This window comes from Chiloscyllium plagiosum, chromosome 38, assembly GCF_004010195.1.
Source record: "Chiloscyllium plagiosum isolate BGI_BamShark_2017 chromosome 38, ASM401019v2, whole genome shotgun sequence".
Lineage (NCBI taxonomy): Eukaryota > Metazoa > Chordata > Chondrichthyes > Orectolobiformes > Hemiscylliidae > Chiloscyllium > Chiloscyllium plagiosum.
Genome location: NC_057747.1, coordinates 20,435,808 through 20,462,254, shown reverse-complemented (window position 1 = coordinate 20,462,254; position 26,447 = coordinate 20,435,808). Strand labels below are relative to the sequence as shown.

Sequence of the window (26,447 nt, the reverse complement as noted above, 5' to 3'; positions counted from 1 at the left end):
TGCCTTCCTAGCTACCATCCCCCCACCCCAGTCCCACCCCCCTCCCATTTATCACTCAGTGCCCTTGGTCGCCCACCCCTTCCACATTCTTGATGAAGAACTTATGCTTGAAACATCAACTCTCCTGCTCTTCAGACGCTGCCTGACAGACTGTGCTTTTCCATTGCCAGACTTTTTGAACAAGTTCCAAATCCAGTAAGATTACCAAATGGCAACCATCAAGGTATATTTCCACTAGCCAGATTTCAGGGGTTGGACCACAGAATCCGTAAATCAATTACAGATCAAGACCATTTCATAGATGATGCAACTTAACCAGCCCGTAAAAGCAGAATATGGCACACTGCTTCAGTCTCATCTCAGACTATAAGTCAGGGAATGCATTCAAGTTAGAAAAACAACCTGCAGGAAGGCTTGGCTAGAGTGTCAGAATATTTACAGTGCTCAAGCACAGCTAACAATCCTGACTTTCTTTTTCCTTGAGGATATGCGGTGAGGCAAGGATAGACAGTGGAAGGAAAGGGGTGACGGCAATTTTTCCGCAAATGTGATGCTGTATATGTGGAGGAGTTAGCAGCAAACAAAGAGCTTTGATACAAATGCAAATAATCAGTATCTCCATGCACAGAGAGATTAGAAGGTAAATGTGCGAAACAAAGGCTGATGATGGATCCTTGTAAAACATTACAACCTTATTCAGAGGCAGAAATTAAACTACTATGTGCTGAATGAGTCAACCTCCTTTACTGGCTCTGACTAATGTTCGTAGACATATCCAATCATCATTTTCTAAACAGTCATACTGGATTTGAAAACATTAACTTCAGTTTCACTCTCCACAGATATTGCCAGATTTTTTAATGAGTTTCTCCAGCACTTTTTTTTTAGTTTTCCAGCTTCAAAGCATTTTTTGTTTTTATCATTTTCTGCTCTTTGCTACTCTTATAGACCTGAAGTAGAAGTCTTACCAAAAAACAAAAGCACAAGTCTGTGAGAAACACAACTGTGAGGAATACTGTAGAACAGAGAAACTGAGGGGTGCAGGTACGTAGCTCATTGAAAGTTGCATCACAGGTGGACAGGGTAGTCTAGCACACACATTGCCCAGACCATTCAATATAGGAGTTAGGACATCATGTTGCGATTGTACAGGATATCAGCGAGCCCACTTTCGGAGTACTGTTCAGGTTCTGGTCACCCTGCTATAGGGAAGATATTATTAAATTGAAAAAAAAAAGGGTTCAGAAAAGATTTACAAGAATGTTACCAGGGCTGGAAGATTTCAGTTATAAAGGAAAGGCTGGATAAGCTGGGACTTATCACACTAGAATGTAGGATATTGAGGGGTGACCTTATAAAGATTTATAAAATCATGGGGGAGGGGGGGCGCATAGATAAGGCGAATAGCAAAGGTCTTTTCCCTCAGGTTGAGGAGTTCAAAACTAGTGGACATAATTTTTAAGGTGAGGAGAAAGATTTAAAAGGGACTCGAGGGGCAACCTTTTCACACAGAGGGTGGTTCATAAATGGAATGAGCTTCCAGGGAAAATGGTACAGGGAGGTACAGTTATAACATTTAAAAGACATTTGGATAGGTACATGAACAGGAAGGGTTTAGAGGAGTATGGGCCAAATGCAGGCAAGTGGGACTAGTTTAGTTTGGGAATCGGCATGGACAAGTTGCCCTGAAGGGTCTGTTTCCATGCTGTACGCCTCTATGACTCTTGATAAGGAAGGATTTACAGAAACATACAGACCACTTTGATAATGCTGCCCCCTTTTATTGATACCCATGTTGGGTTCAGCATTGCGTGCTGCGTAGCTTGAACAAGTGGGTGTGATCCCAAAAGATCAATATTCACAGAATATAAAACTAGCGACAGTCGTGGTGATCATGAACCCAACATTAATTGTCATTAAAACTCATCTAGTTCACAAAGGTCCTTTTTAGGAAAGGTAAACTGCTGTCCTTACTTGGTCTAGTTTACATGTGACTCCAAACCCACAACAATGCGATTGACTTTTAACTGCTCTCTAGGACGGCCAAACAAGTCACTCAGTTCAAGGGCAATAAGGGATGGGCAACAAATGGTAATCTTACTAGTGATGCCAACAGCCTTGAAGGAACAAATTTTTTAAAAAATATTGTTTAAGATGACATTAGACGATGGTGGCTCAGTGGTTAGCAATGCTGCCTCACAGCACCAGGGACCCAGGTTCAATTCCACCCTCAGAATTCCAAACTCTGTGGAGTTTTCCCTTTCTCACTGCGTCTACATGGGTTCCCTCTGGGTGCTCCAGTTTCTTCCCATAGTCCAAAGACATGCAGGTTAGGTGAATTGCCCATAGTGTCCAGGGATATTCAGGCTAGATAGATTAATCATGGAAATGCAGGGTCACAGGGATGGAGTGGGGCTGTGTGGAATGCTCTTTAGAGGGGCAGAGTGGACTCAATTGGGCTGAATGGCCTGCTTCCACACTGTAAGGTTCCTATGAAACGATTCTACAAAATTACATTCAAGGAGGTACAATACATGCATTTTAAAGATTGGTGCTAACGGTTATACAGAGCTGAAAATGTGTTGCTGGAAAAGCGCAGCAGGTCAGGCAGCATCCAAGGAACAGGAGAATCGACGTTTCGGGCATAAGCCCTTCTTCAGGAATGTGGACATTCCTGAAGAAGGGCTTATGCCCGAAACGTCGATTCTCCTGTTCCTTGGATGCTGCCTGCTGCGCTTTTCCAGCAACACATTTTCAGCTCTGATCTCCAGTATCTGCAGTCCTCACTTTCTCCGCTAACGGTTATACAGTGAGCTTCAGCACAATTTATGGGATTGACACGTGACGCCACAAGCTTCTGCTGCACATTAGCGTCTCTTCATACTGGGGGAAAAAAAAAATAGTGTCTTCCATCAAATAATAGAACTGATTTCCCACACCTTCCAAAAAGGGAGATGCAATGGCGTAGTGAAAACGCCACTGGATTAGTAATCCGGAACCCCAGAGGCTGTTTTCCCTGGAGTGTTGGAGGCTGAGGGGTGACTTTATAGAGGTTTACAAAAATCATGAGGGGCATGGATAGGGTAAATGGACCAGGTATTTTCCCTGGATCAGGGGAGTCCAGAACCAGAGGGCTTAGGTTTAGGGTAGGTCTGTTTTCGTGCTGTACATCTCTATGACTCTATGATCAATGCTCTAGGGATTTCAATATGAATCCCACCATGGCAGATGGTGAAATTTGAATTCAATTAAAAGGCTGGAACAAAAAGCTAATCTCATGATGACCAGTCCCCCTGGAAACACTATTGATTGTCCTGAAAACCCATTTCTCTCACTAATGTTCCTCAGAGAAGGAATCCTGCTGTCCTTAGCTGGGACATGCATACATGTCACATATATATGACTCCGGAACCACAGCTGCATGGTTGACTCTTTACTGCCCTATGAAGATGTGCAATAAATGCTGCCAGGGTTAGCATCTAGCCAGTGACGCCCACATCTCATGAATTAAAAAGAGAACCAGATGAGGGAGTGACAATTCTAGTACAAAACACATTTTACAAGATACAGCCCTCTACAGTCGGTACTCAATAGAACAGCTTTGTGTTTTTTTTTCCTTAGCATTACTGTCCCTGCAGCCAATGTTTCCGGGCACAGCGAGTCAAACTTCCCAAAAGAATTCAACCATTCTTCACATTTGGACAGCTGAGCAGACCAGACTCTGAAATGAGGCTTTTCTTTCATTTGTCTTTGGAGTTCAAATATCCTACTTCCTCAAACATGTCAAAGAGTTGAGTTGAGGCCAGTTCAGCCTGTGGAATTATTGTATCCTCTCCACCTTTCAGACACCACTGTTTCCCAAGACTCCGGGAGCTCCAGGGCTTTCTGCTGTAGTCATGAGGAACACCATGGCAACTGTGATTAATTGTGCAATAGATTAGAGAAGGAGGAGGAGGAGGAGGAGGCAACAGATCACCTTCCCACACTCTCAGTCGGAAATGATGCACGGCAACCGCGGAGGTGGAAAAAGCTACAAAAAAAAATGCATGGGGAAATTATAACTAACAAATTAGAGGGGAAACAAAACCCTTTCAGCAAAATGTTTAAATTAATATCCATGTAAATTAAACTGTCATCTTTGTTTGAGAAAATTCCTCGAGAACAGATTATAGAACAACGTTCAGTGGTTAGTTTTCAACCGCCATTGCAGTAATTTCTTCCAGTAGAGCTTAACACAAATAAGGTCCCTCTCCCCATGGCCTGGTCTTACCCTAACTCCAAAGAGCTCACAGAACTCAGGTCTAACATGCAGTCCATCATTGAATTGGAAAAAAATACATTCACAGGTTGAGGGCAATGCTGCCCATCCCTAATTGCCCAGAGGGCAGTTAAGAGTCAATCACATTGCTGTGGGTCTGGAGTCACATGTAGACCAGACCAAACAAGGATGGCAGTTTCCGTCCCTGAAGAACATTAGTGAACCAGTTGTTTTTTTCCCTGACAATCGACTATGGATTCATCATTACACTATTAATTCCATATTTTTTTTTTAATTGAATTCAAATTCCATCATCTGCCATGGGAGGATTTGAACCCAGGTCCACAGAACATCACCCGAGTTTCTGGATTAACAGTCCAGCCATAATATCACTAGACCATTGCCTCCCCTTTAAATGCCACTTGCAGCTATCAGAGTCACACGATCTGCAATATCCTTCCTGAAATGCTTCCCTATGTTCCTTTCAATGCTCCATCCCTTCCTCTCAAGGGTTTCCTCAAGATCTATGGTCTCAAACAAGATTTTTTAAAATTTACATCAGTTGACATTGCCCCAAGGTTTGTGCCTCCTTCACCTTTCATAAATCCATAGCTTCATGTGAAACATTACAGACCCTATGCTGTGCAAATTTTGCTCGCTCTATCAGAAACATCAGGCTAAGTCAAAAGTGAACAGATGAAGAAAGAGGAGGGCGCTGTGAGGATGGAGAGATTGGGATGACCAATATTGGGGATGGCATGGCAGCTCAGTGGTTAGCACTGCTGCCTCACAATTTGATTCCATCTTCGGGCAACTACTTGTCTGGAGTTTGCCCATTCTCTCAGTGTCTGTGTGGGTTTCCTCTGGGTGCTCTGATTGCCTCCCAGAATCAAAAGATGTGGAGGTTAGGTGAATTGGCCGTGCTAAATTGCCTGTAGTATCCAGGCACGTGCAGGCTATGTGGATCAGCCATGGGAAATGTGGAGGCTTTGGGGGGAGGGGGGTGGGGGGGTGGGGGTGGGTGTGAGGCTGGGTGGGATGCTTTTCAGAGTGTCAGTGTGAACTCAATTGCGCTTCTTTCCACATTGCCAGAATTCTATGATAAGAGGAGCAACTGCACAGGAAACATTAACTCTGCTTTCTTTCCACACCTGCTGCCGGATCTGCTGAGTTTCTCCAGCAATTGTTGTTTTTTTGTTTATCCCCTCTATGCTGCTCACAAAACCCAATGTAACATACTCCTTAATAACAACTTACTACTCTGGTTTTCGTGTCCACTGACTATATTTTCCTTTGGCCTTTTCTGCTGTAATAAAACCTGAAATTTGGAAAAGTATCACCACTGTTATCTCAGGACAAGGCACAATCAATTGGTGATATTGGCTGCCTTCACCAACCCAATAATTTTATGCATTTAACAAGACAGTGTTTATTCTGGATGTTTCATCCACCTGCAGCAACAAACACAGACCCCCAAGAACACAGTATCATGGCAGGCTGACACACCCAGACCCATCTATTTATGTGCTTGAGATGAAGGAACTAGGTGAAAGGGTAAAACGGAGTAAGGTATGGCAATGGATAGGGGAAGCTGTGGGATTGGCAGGGACGGAAATAGCATTGGGCACAGACTCTAGGCTCCTGGACGGGCCCTTCTCCAGGCAGTAGGGCAGCTGGAAAGGACCCTTTCCAGTCTGACTGATGGCAGCAGAGTCGATAGGGTGTAGGGCATTTTTCTGGGCTGTTGACCTCAGTGACTATGACAGGCTGTCTCTGTCCACGCCCAGGGACCATGATGGTTACCACCCAGATTCTACCCATTCTAATAGACAATTACAAGTATATCAGCTGTTCTTCTTTTGACTGCTTTGTGTTGTTTCCAAAACAGTAAAATGGGTTGTGAGCATAGTTTTGTAGGTCATGATTGTTTTTGCACCTAATTTACTCTAATTTTTCACAAGCCTTTTCTCAACTGGAAGTCACTGAACATTTCAAAAAAGGTTAATCAGATCACGGAATAACTTTGATGTTGACAGAAAACAGAACGAGTGTGCAAGAGTGTGCGAGAGTGTGCGAGCGAATTATGGGAGGGGTAATGATGATTTGGAGGTGCCAGTGTTGGACTGGGGTGGACAAAGTTAAAAATCACAGAACACCAGATTATAGTCCAACAGGTTTATGTGGAAGCACCTGGGGTGTTGTTAGAGATGTGGAGGAGGAAGAGGATAAGTAGGAGGTGGTGGAAAGGAATTAACCAAAGTCATTGAATTTGTAAACTCTCTCTGTCTCTCGGTTGCCATTACCCAAGCAGACATTAGTTGATGGATGTCGACATGGATTCAGTTTCTATTTTGTCCAAAGCAGTTTAAGAAAGCCCACAGAACCTTTGTACCAACACAATGAATGGCAGTTTCTAAAGCAAATGTAAACATACAACCAGTTGGTTAAACAATCCAACTTGTTGTACACACATGGAGCATGGAGCAGTAAAAGGGTGGCAAGTCATTTGTGCTTGGGAATAATACTCCAACAGCAATATTTCTGAGGTAGCAAGTACACATACACATGACTGAATGAACATCCAACAATAATCTATGAAGTACCCATTGCTCATGCCACAATAACAATTTTCAAACAGCTTAGGTATCATCCAATAAATTCATAGATGCTCAAATACAATCCATACTGCGTATAAATTAGGAGTACGAGTAAGCCATCTGGCCTCTCAATACTGATCAATAAACCCATGGCTGACCAGATTTCCTCCCTAACAGCGTTATGAGTCTACCTATATCACATTGACTGCAGTGGTTCAAAAAAAGGAGCTCACCACCATCTTCTCAAAGACAATAAATACTGGTCCCAACAGCAACACCCACCACCCACAAGTGAATTAAAAAGAAAATTGTAGTCCCAACAACAATTTCTTGCCTGCCCGATATCCAGGTTGAGCTACTTTGCAAAATGCTGAAGATGACAGATTGAAGGTGACAGTGCACCACATCTCAGATCCCCACCCAAGACCAAAAACAAATACTTGCAATTTCCAAAACAAACATCAATAGAAATGCCTTTGTGCTTTAACCATTTGAGAACTTAAGGGAGGTGACAGCCTAGTGGTATTATTGCAAGACTATTAATCCCGAGACCGTGGTAATGTTTTGGGGACCCAGGTTCCAATCCTGCCATTGGAGATGGTGGGGTTTGATTTTGATAAATATCTGGAGTTGTGATCACTGTCAATTGTTGGAAAACCCTATTCAATTCATGAACGCCATTTAGGGAAGGAAACTGCCATCATGTGACTCCAGATCCCCAGCAATGTGGTTGACTCTTATCTACTCTCTGGGCAACTGGGATGGACAATAAAGGCTGGCTCTAGCCAGAGACACTGCATGCCATGAGTGAATTAAACAAAAAATTTGAACAATTGATTTCTCCCAATCCACCCAGCCTTGCTGGTGAAAAGCTGACCGTTCAGTTGGTACAGTGCTTGATACTGGCAAAACTGAAGCTATTTGGACAATGAAAAGAGGACTAAAAGTCACCCTGACCAGAGGTCTGCTCTCTCATTAGGGACAGACGGGTGGTGGTTTAACCCGAGGATCACTATGCCTCAGGAGAGGGGGAAGAGGTTGGGAAGAGTCCTTTATGGTAACCTCCGCCAGTGCAGGAAAGCATCACATTGTCTCACAAACCAACTGAGCTAGCCAACTCCCATAAAAAAAAGATGAGTGTACAATAATGTATTTCATTTTCTCATTCCTGTGTACACATTAAAACAGGAAACTGCATGTATAAACTGGTGACATTTGCGATGACATCCTTACTCCAGTTAACACAATGTTTCCATTTTAAATATGGAAGAAAGATCAGAAGTTGTGCCTTTCAACTAGAGACTAAACTGCATTGTATACCTGACCCATTTTAGCTGCTGTTTTCTCATTTTAACCACGTGCCAGAAACACTCTGCAAGAAGCAATTTTATCAATTAAGAAAGCGCACAAAGGTCATGGAAGAGATTAAGAGGAATACTGCCATCCAATCGGCATAGGAACACTATGCAGATTGCCCAAGAAAATATAGGATTTATGACTTTTAAAAGGATACTGGATTGATGTCTGATAAGAAGTTTCAATCCTCCTTCAAGATAGCTGGGCAGCACAGTGGCACAGTGGTTAGCACTGCTGCCTCACAGCGCCAGAAACCCGGGTTCAATTCCCACCTCAGGCAACTGACTGTGTGGAGTTGGCACATTCTCCCTGTGTCTGTGTGGGTTTCCTGGGGCTCCGGTTTCCTCCCACATTAGGTGAAGGTGAGGGTGTGTGTGTCCGTGTCCTAGCAGCCATGCTAAAGGGTACTCCTCCTCTGCCAGGGTGATTGGGACTGGAAATGTTCCTCAGGGTGACTTGGGCAGGGGGGCACTATAGTGGTTGGGGGAGGGATGGGGCATTGATTATCGTGCATTCCTATGAAAGGAGGAACCCCTTAAAAATCTCTGCAGTCCTTCATTTCTGGAATCTTGCACCTACATTATTTCCATCAATCTACCATGGAACAGCATTCCTTCAACTGTCTAGACTCGGAAAGTCCCCCTCTATACCTCTCCACAATCTCTCTCCTTGCAGATGCTGCTTAAACATCAGCTCATTGTCATCCCAGAAATTTTCCCAAACAACCTGTTCGGAAATGATATCACACACCTCTAGAGCAGAGACCTGGGCTTCGAAGGCAGAGACATTACAATTGCACAAGAGCCCTCATTGTCTATCCTCCAAACAGCACGTTATAAAATATCATGTTGCTTGGAACAATTACTGGATTAAATCACTCCAGGAATATACAAGTAGGTGATGTTGAGATAAATTAGTTACATAGTATCCCGCACTGTCATGTGGGATAAGGACCTTGTTTTCAAGAAAGCAAGTGAACCAGGGTTTATCAGCTACTATGTCTGATGCCTCAGTACGTGGTCACAGATAATCTTGGCTCCCACAGCCATTTTTGGGATTACAACACTAATATGCAATGATCTTTCTTGGTCAATGTGTCATGTCACTCCATATTAGGCTCCATATTAGTACAGTCAGCATTGTATTAAAAACACAAACCTCAGAATTAGCAGACTATAATTTAACACATTGCGATTGTACTGCTCTGCCTACTACTTTAACACAGGTTGTCCAAAGAATTATCAAGGACAGCACATGAGGAGGCCATTTGTTTCCTTTGCACATGTGCTGGCTGACAAGCAACTATCTAGCCTTATCCCATTTTCCCACTCTTGATCTTCTTACCAAGACAGACCAAAGGACACCCTGATTGAAACATTCAAGATGATGAAGGATCTGATCACGGTGATGTAGTCAGAACACTTACTCTCTTGGGAGAATCTAGAACGAGGGACCACCGTTTTAAAAATAAATTAGTTGTATATTTAAAATGGAATGAGGAGAATTTGGTTCTCTGAAAGGACTGAACATATTTGGAACTCTCAGCCTCAAAAGATAGTGGAGGCAGCCTTTGGATATTTTTAAAGGCAGACGGACAAAGATTAATTCTTGTCAAGTAAGAGAGTGAAAGATTATCTGGAGCAGGCAGAAATATGGAGGATTCCATCAATTTCGAGCTTAATGAATGTTAAAGCAGGCTGGAGAAGCCCACTCTTGGTCCTGATTTGTACAGTCACCTGTTCGCAACCTTGTAGGCATCTTTATGATGTGTGTGTTCATGATTTTCTGTGAAGAGGTTCCACAGAATTTGAATGATGTATGAAAGATAGAACAAAACAGAAGGAAAATTTAAGACTGGAAGTCAGGATTCTGGAACTTTTAAACATATTGGTTTAGAGATTAAGCAGAACTGGTCAGGAGTGACATTGGATCAACAATCTTACTTGGAAAAAGTAGTGATCACATCCTGATGAACTGGACTGGATCTTCACAAAAAGACAATGTGCATCCAAGGAAGAAACTAATCAGTTAAGTTTGATTTTTCAGTTTAATAGTAAAGATTGTACTGTTGTACCAGTTATCATGTATTGCAATGAAGTGCCATAATGAACATTCTACTATTGCGGAATCTGGAAGACAAATAAAACATGAAAGAAATGAAATTAGAAAAATGTAGACTCCGGTTTCTTGTCTTGTGTAACCCAGAAAATATGAAGCTGATAATTTTAGGTGATTCTTCACGTGCTAATTTTTCAACAGATTATTCAATTATGTCAGGGTTTGCCATATTTTTTTTTACAGAAAAGAATAATAATGTCATCTGTTGGAAGCCAAGGAAATGAACACGGTAGTTAAAAGTACCTTTGCTGCTGAAACAGTGGCACTAGTTGAGGCAATGCAGGTCATTTTGCTATAACGCGCATTTTGTCGATACGAATTGGCTATAACATGATTGACAAATTGTGGACATTGTTTGTAAAACGCAAACTTTCTACTAATAGCGATTTTCTATTAACGATCTTCTACAGCGTGATTTTCTAAAGTTGTTTCCCATAGCACAAATTTCTATAAGTATGGGGCTGCAGAGAAACAACTGTCACTTTATAGCAGAACGACTGTAGCTGTATAAACCAATGTTCCAAACGATGTCCTATACGAGAGGCAATCCGAGATACGTTTGTCACCATAGAGTTCTGTGGATAAATGTTCTCTTACAAGATTTGTACAATCAAAAAAAAGGAAAAGTCATATTGAACTTTAAAACTCAACTATTACTCTCTCCACAGATGCTGCCACGACCTGCTGAGTTTCTAGAGCACATTCTCTTTTGAAATGAAAACAAAGTTGCAGAGAAAAGATTGAGGACTGGCCTTTGCTTGCATAAAAAAAAGTTAAAAAAAGGGTAAATGTTTCCTAAGGAAGTGAGTTGCCTCAAGACACCAGTTGACAGACTTTTTCATAAATAAAAAAGGTGTTGGCTTCAAGAAATTCTTGAATACCCTCAGAGGTACTAGTGGTACGAGGAGTGATAAAAATGTTTTTACGCACATTAATTCTCTTTGTTTTTACAAAGAAGGGGAAGCATGGAAGGTCAATTGAAGTGCGTGGATCATGAAAAGAATTATGTTAGGAGTTTAGGTAAAATACAGAATAAGAAAAAATTATTTGGTTTACAGTCATAGTTTTTTTTACCCCAGGGAAGGAGCGAGATGGGGATGAGAGACAGAGAAAAATGGAGCGAGACAGGCACAAAGAGACAGAGAAATGCAGACACTTGCATACGAGAGAGAGACACAGAAAAGGAGAGAGAGGCACACAGAGGCACGGTAGAGAGAGGCACACAGAGGCACGGTAATATCAATCTGAGCGAGAAGGATGTGATAAATAAGAAATAAGAAATCAAAATTCTGTCTTCCTCTGCACAATGAAATGAAGAGAACAGATTTTAGCACAATGAGGTCAGTTCTTTGGAAACAACATGCCATTGGGAAGTGACTGGTTCTCGGAAAGCTTAAAGGCTCTCTCCGCCCCCAAGAGGCAGTAACTATATTAAATACACTGTTAATGCATGTTTCATCCATGACTCACCAAACAATCCTGTAATTGTTTACGTCAGTGGCTAAGGAACATACACAGCATTTCACTACAGACACTCATAATTACAGCAAACTGGGACAGTTGTAGAGGGTACAGTCTACTGACTGAATCCTTTCAGCAAGGGAGGCAATGAGATTGCATTTGCAATGACAGATTGGGCTGAAGGGTCTGTTTCCATGTTGTATGACTATATTAATATATGCATCTTTGGATATTTTAAGTACATGTAAACTCAGAAGTTGTCCTATCAAGCACACATACATTACAGAACAATTTTTCAACTCTCACATCTTGGCCCTCTTCGCATATATTTAAGCAGCACCAAAATACAATGACTTGTTGAAAATGCTGCAACCATCTTGTAAACCTGATGATCCCTAAACAGTAAGGAGGAGATTACCAACAAGCAAATGGTCATGTCACACTTTCACCTCCAATGGTTGGATGGACAGGCTTTCAAAACCACCACTCCAGACACTGGAGTAAAATCCAAACTCACCATCCAATGCAGTACTGAAGGAGTGCTGCACAGCCACAGATGCAATCTTTCAGGTGAGACTCTGAACGGAGGGAACCATCCACCTGCTCAGTTGAATACAAATGATCACAAGATTTGGGTTTGAAGAGAAAGATTCAGTGACTTTCCAATGCAAAGACCAACTTGACCAACATCACTACAAAAAAGTGGTCAATATTTACTGTAATAGCTGGTATTTATACAGTGTCTTTTTTGCAAGAAATATGCTTCACAGGTGTTTTATAAAAAGGAAATAAAAACACCTAGCCATTTAAGTAGACATCAGGGCAGATTGCCTAAGCTCTTGGCAATGAGCCTGTTTTTAAAAGGAGTGTCTTATAAAGGACAGCGAGGTAGAAAAGTGAATGATTATTCAGGGAATCAAATAGCTTGAGGCCCAGACGACTGAAGGTGCAGCAACTGACCAGGGAGTAACAAAAATTGGAGACGTTCGTAATTACAGGAGAACACAGATAATCTGGAGGATTGTGGGGCTGGAGAAGGTTAGAGAGATGGAAAAGGTCCAAGCCATTGAGAGGTTTGAAAATATCAGCGAGAATCACAGCATTATTTAACTGCTGTTAGTCAATTGCTAACTGTGGACTCTTGCTGTGTATGAAGTGTCATCCCTTTTACAATTTGGTTTCTGAGGAATGGGTGTGTCCCACAATGATAGCATTTATTACCCAGGGCTCATCAATCTCACTAAGTTGGTGGTGAGTTGTCTTAATGCACAGTTATCATCCAGGTGGTGTAGGCACACCCACACTGCAGTTATGAAGTTCCTGGATTCTAAACAAGTGACAGTCATATCGTGCCAAGTCTGGTTGGTAAGTCGTTTGGTGGAGAACTTGCCTACATTACAACTACACATGAAAGCACATCATTGGCTGTAAAGTGCTTTGGAATGCACCAAGGCAGACTCTCAGTCTGATTTTGGGTGGGTTTGATTAGACAGAGAGAAAAACCAGATCAATCAGGACATGAAGAGTTTGCTGTTCATCAAAGTAATACATGGGCTTACTACCTATCAAAAGTTTAAAAAGCTTCTGAACCAGCTACCCTTTGTTGAATTAAGGCAACTTCAATAGTGTATGTTGCTAGTGGGAATATTTAGCAGGACTACTACTAACCTTCCTTTTTTTGGTTAAGTTAACCTGGTCACTGAACATTTACTTATTCTTAGCAGGGAACACCCAGTATTCTTGTTAAGTGTGGCTCCTGCAGGGGGGTGAGAGATTGGGGAATTTATCTTATGGTATCACACAAATGCTCACATTCTGAAACACACAATTATTTGTTGTTAACTGCTCTCATATGGAATTATTTTTATGCTGATGAATGCACATTCTTGGGTTTAATTCCAATCTTCTGCAATAGTGTGGTTTTAAAAGATAGCACAGCTCCTTGCTATAACATTCTTATTGCCAGTTAAGGGAAGAGCTTGCAAGGATTAATGACGACAACAACAACTTTGATTTAGATACCATCTTTACTGGAACAGACTTTCTCGAGGTTGATCACAGGAGAATTCAAAAACACAAACAAAAGCACCAGGTGAAAACATAATAGATTGATGGCCAAAAATCTCAAGTGAATAGGTTTTAAGGAGCTTTAAGAAGAAGAAAAGGTGAGGCAGAGAATCAGGTGGTGTAGGGAAGGTAACTCAGAGCTTGGGGCTGGGGCAACTGGAGGCAACACTGCCCATAGTGCAGTTATTAAAAACCCAAAATGTTAACTCTGCTTTCTCTCCTCAGGTGCTGCCACACCTGCTGGGTTTTCCCGTCAATGTCTATTCTTATTTTTATTAAAATGCTCAGGAAGATAACATCTGACGAATGCAGAAATATTGGACAGTTGTAGGACTGGAGGAGATTATAGAGAAAGAGAATGATGAAGCAATGGAAGGATTTGAACATAAAAGATAAGAATTGCAAAAACAAGACTTTGCTTGATTGGGTGCCAGTGTAGTTCAGCAGGTACAGGGGAAATGGCTGGATATAATTTGGTGTGAGTTAGCAAACAGGCAGAGAAGATTTGGATGACTTCATGTTTACCAAGGATAGAATGTGATGCACCAGCCAGGAGTGACGCATTGGTATAATCAAACTAGAAGTAACTAATAACAAGACTAGCTACATTAAAGAAGTTTAAGGAAGAAGTCAGCAAAGCATACATAGTATGGATGTCAGACAGAATGCAGCTAAATAAAATATAAACAGACTCTAAATAGGCTATTTCATCTGTCATTCATCATGAACAATCATGCCCCATAAAAACCTCTCTTCCATTGATTTAAATCACCAAGAGACTGCTTTGCAAAGATGCATCTCAATTTTCAAAAACAGTAAAGATATGACCATGGAAAAATAAGCTGCAGGATCTCTTCAAAAGTTCAACTGTTGTATCTCTGCTCCACAGACAGAAGAAATGCTTAACCTCCTCTCCCACCCACCCTCACTGAGTTGGAAACATTGCAGCATGATGAAAATTAAGCCCTGGCGATCAAATCCAGTTTTTATTCATTCAAAGAACATGGCCATCACTGGCCAAGGCCAACATGTAGTGGCCAACTCTAAACAGGATGGCTTGCTAGGCCACTACAGAGTCAACCACAGTTGCTGTGTGCCTGGTGTCATATATAGACTAGACCCAGTGAAGATCACAGATCTCCTTCCCTCTGGGACATTGTGAACCAGGTACTTCATTAATGACACACTGTTTCATGGACAATATTACTAACATTAACTAGGTTTTGACCACCTCACCCCACCCCCAGCTTTAGGAAATATGTTCAATTTAAATTTGCCAACTATCATGATGGGATTTTCAATGATGTTGATGTACTAGTGTTGGACTAGAGTGGACAAAGTTAAAAATCACAACACCAGGCTATAGTCCAACAAGTTTATTTGGAAGTACTAGCTTTCAAAGCACTACTCCTTCATCAGGTAACTCTGAAAGCTAGTGCTTCCAAATAAACCTGTTGGACTGTAACCTGGTGTTGTGGAATTTTCAATCACATCTCCAGATTGTTAATTCAGGTATCCAGACTACAGGTCCACTAACATTACATTGATGCCACTATCCCCAGTGCCCCTGCCTCTGGGTCTCAGGTTCCAGGATCATGGCCCAACCCAGGATTTCATGGCCAAGGAAAGTATGCTCATAACCTAGTCCAAAAGATTGAGTATCAATCTACAAACACAACACATGCCAATAACAAGTGTGAGGAGAGGGAGAGATTCCTGGTGAGCCATATAATGCGAAAGGACAATGGAGCCATCACCGTCTATATCTCCAGATTACATTAGGAATGTAGAAATAAATACATGTTGCCAAAATTGACTCCCTGAGTGAACTGTAAAAACAAAACAACAAGAGAGCTGATACAAAATGATTTAACTAGTATGTTCAACTTAAAAATGAAAGCATTATTCATAAAGAAGCTAATGCTCTTGGTAACTATAATACCAAAAGCTTTGGACAAAAGCCCAGGGTCATATCTCACAGTCCAGTTCATGAATATGATCATTACTCTCAACCTGCGATGTTCAATTTTTTCAGCCCAGTTCTGTCTACAATGCAAACTGGCACAACCATGCACAGTGGAGTTAAGTAAAGCATATAACCTAATGCCCCCTTCTATTAAAATAAGAAAAAAGGGGAGAGGGATTGATGCTGTCAGAGTTCTAGAGTCATACAGCACAGAAACAGACCCTTTGGACCAACAACAAGTCCATGTTGACCATAATCTCATACTAAACTAGTCGCACGTGCCTGCACTTGGCTTGTATCCCTCCAAACATTTCTTATTCATGTACTTATCTAAATATCTTTTAAATGTTGTAACTGCACGTGCATCCACCACAGAGTGCAAGAAAAAGCCTGTCAAATCCAAACATAGAAATGTAGAACAGAGGAATAAGAAAGCCTTCTCAAGTTAATTTGGACTTGTATGTGAACACTATTTAGGTTATGTAGTTTGTTAATGTGCAGTGCTTAGTAAAAGGATCTTATTTAAAAACCTGCATGACCAATATGGAGTTTATGAAGCTTTATAGTCAGGATTACAGATATGATGTCTGAATAGTTCTCGAAAGATTAGAAGGTGGATTGATTTTATTCCTTTTGAGCTGTCAGTCCTCACCAAGCTGGTTCACAATACCACCTGGTGATAGAGACAGAGGTCCTGCCACCCTCAAATAAGTGCATTACTGACCTCCCCAATTACAAGACCAGGCAAAATTCACTCGTCTGGGACCCACTGAAACTGACCAGTAGCACAACAGCCACTGTTACACAGCTAGGCCAGGACTGGAAATATTAGACGGGGCAGTACAAACCCATTTTTCTTTAATATTTTCTAGTCAAACTTCAAATAAAAGTAAGGACAGAATAAACATCCCTTCATTCTAGACACTCAATATTGTTCTTATTCCTCTATTGAAAAGGTCCAAATGCTTTAAAGCGCTGGGCATTTTATCACAAGTTGGACCAGCTGCAGCATTGCCTGTAAATTGAAGGATACTGTAGACTTTTGTAACAGTTAGATAAACTAAACACAAGTTCCTCAAGCACATGTATTGTGTAAGAATTTGTTTTATGAAAACAGGAAATTCTGGAAATACTCAGCAGCATGAGAGGAGAGAGAAATAGTTAAATGTTTTCACTTACGAAAAGTTATCAAACTGAAACATTAACTCTATTTTTCTCCTCAAAGATGCTGCCTGAAGTGCAGAGCACTTCCAACATTTCCTGTTTATATGCACAATTTCTAACATCTAAACTGGTTTGGCTTAGTATTTGTGCCATTGTTTGTTGGATCTTCCTGTACACAGCCATGTGATGCTTCAAGCTGTGACTAATCCCACTGAGGCTTGTGTATCAGCATTGAGACACAGAATTCCGTAATAGAGAGCCCTAAGCTTTTAGTTGACTCTTCTACAGTAAGCAAAGACAGGTAACTTGATGGCTTTGAAGTTAGAATTCAATTTTGACCTAACAAGTAAAACATCGATCCATTGGCAATACAAACTTTGAACACTACGGAGAAGAGAGACATATTAGGGTTAGAGGGGTCTACAGCCATTATTAGATTGATGAATTGACTCTCTAACTTCAAATAATGTTGATCTTGTTTTGCACATCTCCTGTGCAGTGTAACCTGTATGCCTCACTGTCTAAGCACCTTTTTAATTTCTATATCCTTGTTTGCTCTGATCTCCCTGTATTGCTCACAAAACAAAGCTTTTCATTGTACTTAGGTACACATGACTACAATAAATCAAATCAAAGCATAGGAAAAGAACAGTCAGCCCATCGACTCTGCACCAGTCAAAAACAACCTAACTATTCTAATCCCATTGTTGTCAAAGCTTCTTGTCTTGCTGACATCAGGACAAACTCAAGAATGCCAAATTTGAAATTATCACTGCAATTTATAACAGGAGAAAACTGTGCTAATTGGCTGGGGGCTTGACTCTAATTGGCCGACATTGCGACATAGAAAGAGCAACAAGGAACTTGAGGTAGTTTCCCATTGCTTTCCACAACAAAGTCTCAAAGTTGACTTCCCAACCAATCAGCACTGTTTTCTCTTGTGTTGTAAATTGTTGTGGTTGTTTGAAATTCAGCATTCTTGCATTTGTCCTCATCAGTGCAAAACAAAAAGCTTCTGCAACTGTCAACCAACATGTTAACAAAATGGAATTGGATTGTGATTTTTTTCTATTCTTTCACGTCCTGTGCGCATCACTGGCAAGGCCAGTATTTGCTGTCCATTACTGACTGCTAGGCTGTGTTCTTGAGCCACTGGAGGTACTCCTACAATTTAGGTAGAGGGTTGCAGGATTTTAACCCAGCAATGTTAAAGAAATGTCGATATATTGCCAAGTCTGAATGATAGGCGACTTAAACAGGTAATTTTCCTGAGTGCTGTTCCCTGGGTTTCTGCTGTTCTTGCTCTTCTAGGTGGTGGAGGTCACTCATCTACAAAGGTGCTGCTGAAGATGCCTTGGCCAATTGCTGCAGTGCATCTTGTAGATGGTATGGACTGCTGTCCCTGTGCACTGATTGTAGAACAAGTAAATATCTAAGATAATTAAACATGGTGGACAATGTACCAATCAAGTAGGCTTCTTTGTTATCAATAATGTTGAGCTGCTTGAAAGTTGTTAGTGCTGCCCTCACCCAGGCAAGTAGGAAGTATTCCATCACTCTCTTGACTTGTGTCTTGTAGATGATGTAGGCATTGGGGAGACAGGAGAATTTCTTGCTGCAGAATTCCTAACCGCTGATCTGCTCTTGTTGCCAAAGTATCTGTATGCCTGAACCAGTTCAGTTTCTACTCAATGGTAACCTCTCAGGATGCTTGTACTGTTGAATTTAACAATCATAATGTTGCTGAAGATCAAAGAGAGGCAAGGTTAGACTCTCTGGTTGGAGATGCTCATTGCAAGGCACTTGTGTGGTGGGTATGTGAATTGTTGTCAGCCTAAGCCAGAATGTTATCCTGGCCACAGACACATCAGAAACCAAGGAGTTGTGAATGCAGGGGTTTATGGTTTACAGGTTAAAACAATTGGAGCAATCAATGTAAATTTTGTCGAAGGATTTCAGAAATTCATCACTTTGAATCCCAACTCTAAGCAATTTGCACATTAACTGCAAGATTCCTAGCCTTTCTCGGTGAATGGTCTGCTACTCAAAAAAATACTTAGAGCAACAAAATTCAGGGCAGTTCAAAACTAGGGGGCATAGGTTTAAGGCAAGAGGGGAAAGATTTTAAAAAAGGGACCTGAGGGCAACTTTCTCACACAGAGGGTGGTGAATATATGGAATGAACCACCACAAGAAGTGGTAGATGCAGGTACCATTACAATATTTAAAAGTCATTTGGACAGGTACATGAATAGGAAAGGTTGAGAGAGATTCAGGCCAAACCCAAAAAAAAAAGGACTAGCTTGACTGGGAAATGTGGTTGGCATGGACGTATTGGACCAAAGGGTCCGTTTCCATGTTGTATGACTCTATAACAGCCTCACTGTAGTGGTAGCAAGTGCATGTCTTTTTAAAAAATATGCTATTTTGTTAATTAGTTTAAAACCACAGAACATATGTGTTTCATGATGGAACCACATTGTTGCAAATATGTGGAAAAGCTGTGGGTACTCTTTTAATGTTCAACTCAATTTTGTGGACAGTTGAACTGACTGGTACGGCACAGGAGAAATCTAAATAAGGAAAGTTGGAGGTTTGGTCTCTCGACTGCAGGTGCAGCCTTCGAACCTGCTTTGCATTCATTTTTAATCTGTATCTTAAGTCTATCTACCTGCCTTGATTTCATCACCTCTCAAAAATATAACCAATTTCAGCTTAACATTTTCAGTCGACCCCTAGCCTCAACAATTTTCTGAAAAGTTTTTTTTATATAAAACATTTCAAACTTCTACTACAATTTGTAAGGAGTGTTTGTTGCCATTATCTCCAAATGAGCTGGCTCTAACCTGAAAAAGGCAATGCCCCATTTGTATTGGACTCTGCTCTTCCACACTCTCTGGATTCAGAGGGAGTGAAGATAATGGAGGAAATGAGAGGCGTGAAGACTGACATTAGTGATGTCGCTCTGAGCGGATAGGGTTATCGATTTAAGACAAACAAAAACAGAAGTAATCATCATATCTGTTGACATCAGGAATAAGATTGACATAGCCCAAAGTAATTTTGTAAAAGGTAAAGAATATGTTAACTACAAAACTAAAGCATGAGAGGAAGAAAAACTCATGAGATGCAGCATTGTATGCAATTTCCTGTAAGCCTCTGATCATTGTATAATAAATATTCACAGAAGAAAATATGTTGAGGCACTTGAAATACAAATGCTGAGATGCATGATCCATACTTGTAATTTTAAAGGATAAGGTTAATAGAAGAGATACTTGAAAATGCAGGACTAAAAGAAAAACTAGTATCCAGAAAAGAAAATGGGAGTATTTGGGCCATTGGATCAGAGCTGAAAAGCTACAGAGATTGCTTCAGGAGGGCGATCAGCCAGCAACATGAAGAGGGGTCGACCAATGAAGCACTGGGCATTGGATATCAGAGTGGTTGCCAAAAAGCTCCAGTGTAAGGAATGGGCAAGGCAGATGAGCTCTGGTGTTCCGTGTTAGCAGATCACCAAGCAGGAGTAGCCCCTAACAGGCCAAGAGACCAATAATAATAGATTAGAGGTCTTGCTCAAGATTGCCATCTAAAGATCAACTGTTACGAATCACTGGTAACACTACTCCTTAGTCAATTCATACCCGAGATTATGCTAACAATCACCCAGGAAGATTCTCATGTCTACAGAACTATATCCTTACAAAACTCCACAGAACTCCCCACCTCCACCCAATAAGGGATGAATGAAAATCGGGAATGGGTTTGGTGAAGCATTCAAAAGGTGAATAGGAGATATTCAGCTAAGCATCTCAAATTGTGGATCATTTGATTTCCAACTCGGATGCTGGAAGTATAATCCCCAAAAGGTGTTGCTTAAAATTAGTTTGGCATCAGTTTACCAATTAGACTGCCAGAAAGATCAGCAATTAGGATCATAACTTGGGAGACAGGGTTTTATGGGGTGGATAAAATCACAAACACAAAGCAATCCACATTACGCAAAACATGTCTTCAGTGATCTAAAGGACACGGTAGATCAGAAAGATGCAAAAACTATACCTACCCAGACTCACTGATTGGACAGGGGCACTGTACCAAGGAGAGAGAGAGAGAGCAAATGAATGTGTATGCAGCAGTATGACAGGCTGGTGGCACAGTGTGCGCACTTGGGCACTGATGCACTGCGCCAGAGTGAGAGATGCAGGTTCCTACACACTGAGCTCTCCACCCAATGACAAGGTACCTCAAGCACAGAGAACCTAGCCTCATGCTCATTCCTAGGATTGCTTTGAGCATCCTGGTTATAGAAAGTTATCTGGCAGCCTCTGTTGTAGAATGCAACCCTTTTTTGTGATGGAAGGGAAGAGAAAGAGAGATGACATACAAGGAGAGTGGGCCCACATATGAGATGGGAGTGTATTAAAACAATAAGTTGAACAAGGTAAGGAATTTTGAGGTGAGGAACTGAACTTATCCTTACAGGTTGGCACTACCCTGAACTGGGATCTGAATAACGATGGAGAGTCCAGACTCAGCAACTTTAGAGCTGCTTGTTCATTTCCGAACGTTTGTCAGAAACGCTACTGAAACAGACGAGGTCCATTCTAACACAGTTTTTTTTAATAAAAGCTCAGATTCAGCAAACAGTTATCGGCGCGCCCTCTGCTGCGTCCCTCGGAAATTACGCCAGAAAATACACCACTTGTAAACTAGCTACCAGTATTAGAAGTCAGCCAGGTCAGTCCACCAGCCCCCTCTCCCCAACGTAATGCCTGCCCTACTGGATGCAAAGCGTGGTCTGAACAACAGCAGATCTTACAGAAGCGTTTGGGAAGAGGAGCAATCTCAACGTACAACCAATAAAACCAATGCAAGTTTTTTTTTGTTTGAAATCTCATTGTAGTTTCTCAAATCCAAGGGAGAACAGCACACGGGTGGGACAATAAACTGGAGACCTGCATGACATTCGCAGTTTGTGACAATGTTGAATAAAATAGCAAAGGGAACAGAGGCTATAAATAGCCAGGTTTGTGTGGCGCAGCCAGTGCGTGGTTTAGATATGGACAACGTGATTTATCGCCTGGATAGAGAGGGGGAGACAGAGACGCTAATTCTGATCTATTACTCTGCGTTAGGACACTCTACCAGGAAGAGGTGTGTTTGGATTGTTCTTTTCCCTCCTTTCTCTGTTTTGAAACCCCACCCGCTCCCACTCCTGCCTGCAGGTACAAATGACAGGCATACAATCAGATTAGCTCTCCCTTCTCTGATCCGCTCCTACACCTGCATTGCGGTTGGACTGACCCCCCCCCCCCCAAACAAAAAACACAACAGCTGACCTCCCCATCCCTTTAACCCTGCTCAATCCTTCTTTGTCCTGCACTCGCTTTAAAATGAAGGGGGAAGCTCTCTGGCTTCCAGAGCCTTTAGTGTTCCATTAAACAATGGAAATGTTTCTGTCAGTCCCTGTCCAGGTTAATTTCCTTACAACACAATCCGATTTCGGCATTGTAGTGGAACCATTCAAGCCGCGTCAGATGCATCTTAAAAGAACTTTCCAAAACAAAAGGGATTAGGAATTAGAGGGGCAAATTGTCATCTGTGGGGAATAAACGTGCTTTTTTGAAAGTGGAAATCGATAGGCTTCACTTTACATCTTAGAAGTCACCACTCGGAAAGGGTAGACTTTTTACTATCCCGATGCTCACTTGAGAAATAAAACCATTGAGTAAGAGGCGTATTGAGTGGCTACAGAGCAGAGTTTGCAAACTGCTTCCTACAGTAAGAGGGTAAAGCGCAAATTGGCTCGAGATTTTAAAATTAATAAATAAAGAAAATTGTATATGTTTAAAGTGACAATTATTTCTTTGATCTGAACCGCGGGTGTGGGGCTTCGAACTTTTGTGGTTCTTGTGTGGTTGGTAACAGATCCGGCTGTTGGTCATTATGAACTAGTTCCGGTCATTATCAATTCGCTGTGAATTATTTAAAAGGAGGGGATTTGTTGGTGCTGCTCTGAAACCAGCCGTTCGCTCTGGTGCATACAAAGAGAAGAGAACACTTTAGCACAGAATCGGCGCTGCTCTGTCGCGGTCACAGGCAGTTTAACCTCATCCCGGCTCTATTGCTGTAAATAGAGCTAGCTTTCCCTCTAGTCCTTGCTCTCGACACACACACACACACACACAATCGGAAAGACTGCTGCAAAGAAATTTCTCTCTTCTATTATCTCATACAAAAGAAACAGATCAAAGCAAAACTAAAATCCTTTCGCCCCTTAATATCCACCCTGTTCTTTCCGGAATAAAGTTTGGCAAAAGCCAGACAGGAAGGACATTCGTCCTTAGCAATCTCACTGCTGTCAGTTTATGTTAATCTACAACACCCTGACAAAATAGCAATACGCAACAAACTATTCTCGTTTTCACAATCAACACTGCTTTGGTCAAATGTTATTCTACTGAACAGATAGATTCAGATCTGCCAGTTTCCTTCCTCTGTGATCACACTGCAATCGAAATGGAACAAGAAACTGTGATGGGTGGGTACAGGGAGAGAGAGAGAGAGAGAGAGAGATATTCCTCGGAGCGTTCCCACCTCCCTGACGCTGGCATCAAATGCTTCTCAAGTCTGCACCCCAGTGAGCGTCCCTTGTCCGTCTTCCAAGGAGGGAACGGACCCTCTCCACAAACACACACTCATACTCTCTCTGTCCAGTCACTCACCTCTGGCTGACAGCTTCTTTGTGTTAATTATCTTTGCAGCAAATTCCTGCCCCGTGGACAATTTGACACATCTGCGAACAACGGAGAAGGCACCCCTGAGGAAGGATAAGGGCAAGAGAGAAGACAAACAGGGGTTTTAGTCCAGAAACACTGGGGATTGGGGAGGGGGGGGGTGAAGGAAGGAGGTGGTCAAAAAACAAGGTGGTGATGCTGGGGCGGGGGGGAGGAAAGAGGAAAGGGAATGTAGACAGCAGCTGGATGGGGGCAAGCTCCTGGCAAGCAAAAGGTATAGCATACTTTCCTAGCTCTTCATACAGCTGGTAGTCGTCGCTAAACCTGGTACACGTTGCGGTAGTAGCCATGTTGAAGTGAAAATCCTGGAATTGGTTTGCATACACTCGCCTGTCAATTGGAGGGAGGGCAGATGAGGAAACCACTAACGCGAGATTACAAGACAGAGAGAGAGTGACTCTATACTGAGGAAGTGAGCGTATCCCAGAGCCAGCAGTGTTGTTGGAGCGCTGCCTCGTGATGATTTTTCCTTGCAAACTTCTTTAAGGGGTGCGTTCTCTACACCATCCTCAGCCCAAAAACAATCTTACATTGCAGGAGGAGTGAAGCCGCTGAGCGCAATGCACCATTACAGCGTGACGAACAATTACATTGTCCTTTTAAGCGAGAGGAAATTTAAGGCTAAAACACTCTCACAGCTACATCATGTAGTTCTCTAAAATGCGTTGAAGTCGCAACTGGGAAGTTTTGCAACAGACTTAAATCACGTGTTAAAAAGGGACGGTTGTCATTTATTCAGTGGTATGGCTGGAGGGCGAACATCCGACTTTCGTGAATTTGTTACGTGCACAGAATTGGAAACATTTAGCCACAGGGGATATAACTAGCTCCAGGTGTTTCATAGCTGCCACTGTCCTGGCGTAGAACAGGGTGGTAGATCGGAGCCTCCAGCAAGAAAAGATTTACAAAGTACATAGGCACAGAATACTCCTTACACTGTACAGAATTAGGAACCCAACATGTCAGATTGTCGATAGTGTTGTACAGGAGGATCCTGAACCAAGTGTAACCTTCAGATGGGACAAAGTTACAGCACGGAGGTAGCTGGGACAAAACACAGATATGGGGTTCAGCACGAGGCAGAGCAGGCAACCTTCCCAGTTTTATGACAGTGATTTTGACATTGTGCGATGGATTTTTGCTTTAAAGGATTGGGATGTGGCAGCATTTATTGCCCATCCCTAGCCACCTTGGACAAGTTGGTGGGGAGCAGCCTTCTTGAGCTGTTGCATCGTTTGGAGTAAAAGGGAAACCCACTGAGCCATTAGGGAGGGAGTTCCAGGATTTTGACTCTACAATACTAGTAGAGAAACAGCGGTATATTTCCAAGTCAGGATGATGAGGGGAACTTCCGGGTGGTGGTGTTCCCAGTTAACTGTGGTCCTGTTCTTTTATGTGATTGATATCACAGGTTTGGAAGTTGCTGTGGTGCTTTCTGTAGAGTTGATACACACTGTCGTTACTGTGGGGTCAGCTCTCCCACAGCTGGTGAGGAGGACTTGGAATTAGAATTTTTTTTTAGAATTAGAATCCCTACAGTGTGCAAAGAGTAACCCACCCAGACCCATTCCCCCACATTTACCCCTCACTAAAACCTACACTATGGGCAATTTAGCATGGCCAATTCACCTAATCTGCACATCTTTGGATCATGGGAGGAAATTGGAGCACCTAGAGGAAACCCATGCAGATACACGGAGAACATGGACAGTCACCCGAGGCTGGAATCGAACCCAGGTCCCTGATGCTGTGAGGCAGCAGTGGTAACCACTGAGCCACTATACCAAAGGATGCTGTCTCTGGGTTTGCTATTGTCATTTCCAGTACCTGGGCCAATGCTGGGTGGCTTATCTGATTTATTCCTTTCCCTTAAATGATACTTTATGTTCTAAAATTATAATCAAATAAAAAAGGCTGGACATATTCACCAGGTCAGGCAGCATTTGTGGTGACTGGACTTGCTGAGTGTACTCAGTATTTTCTGTTGATATTTCTGATTTCCAGCATCTACACTATGTGTAAATGGGTGGATACAACTGAGTGGCTTGTGAGGCCATTTCAGAGGATAGTAAAGTAATTTCTGTGGGTCGGAAGTCAAATATAGGCCAGTTTTTAAAACATTCATTCACAGGATGAGGATGTCACGCACTAGGCCATCATTTATTGCCCATCCCTAATTGCCCAAAAGGCAGTTAAGAGTCAACCACATTGCTGTGGATCTGGGGTGACATATAGGCCAGACCAGGTAAGGATGGCAGTTTCCCTCCCCAAAGGACATTAGTGAATCAATCAACATAGGATTCATGATCATCTTTAGACTCTTAATTCCAGATTTTTATTGTTAACATTCCACTGTCTGCCATGGCAGGATTCTAATCTGGATCCCCGTAACATTACCTGTATCTCTAGATTAATAATCTAATGATAATTTCACTAAGCCATCACCTCCCCAGAGTGGATAAGGATGAACCTAAGTGACAATAGACAATGGCTTTATGGTCATCATTATACTTGATTTAAATTCAGATGGCATTAATGAATCAGAAATGTATTTAATATTGCTCCATAATATTCAATAGAAATAATAATGTAAAATGGGTTGCCAATTCATTAGCCTGATTCTACTCTCTATCTCATAATTTCAAAACTGCTCCCTTTCC

General features: G+C 41.9%; 1 protein-coding gene across 9 annotated transcripts in view; it reads right to left on the bottom strand.

Moving 5' to 3' along the window:
* The window catches only part of camk2g2 (calcium/calmodulin-dependent protein kinase (CaM kinase) II gamma 2), a 359,232-nt gene extending 334,851 nt beyond the window's left edge, over positions 1-24,381 (bottom strand). For 3 of the 9 annotated variants that reach the window (XM_043679069.1, XM_043679065.1, XM_043679066.1), the window contains exons 1-2: positions 24,013-24,376; positions 23,716-23,810 (exon numbers count right to left, since the gene is read on the bottom strand). In XM_043679069.1, coding sequence (XP_043535004.1) covers positions 23,716-23,810; positions 24,013-24,077 — 160 coding nt within the window. In that variant the 5' untranslated portion in view covers positions 24,078-24,376. Of the gene's footprint in view, positions 1-23,715; positions 23,811-24,012 lie in introns of all 9 variants that reach the window. The other 6 variants (XM_043679071.1, XM_043679072.1, XM_043679064.1 and 3 more) reach the window with 5 other exon arrangements.
* Between the last annotated feature and the right edge of the window lie 2,066 nt (positions 24,382-26,447).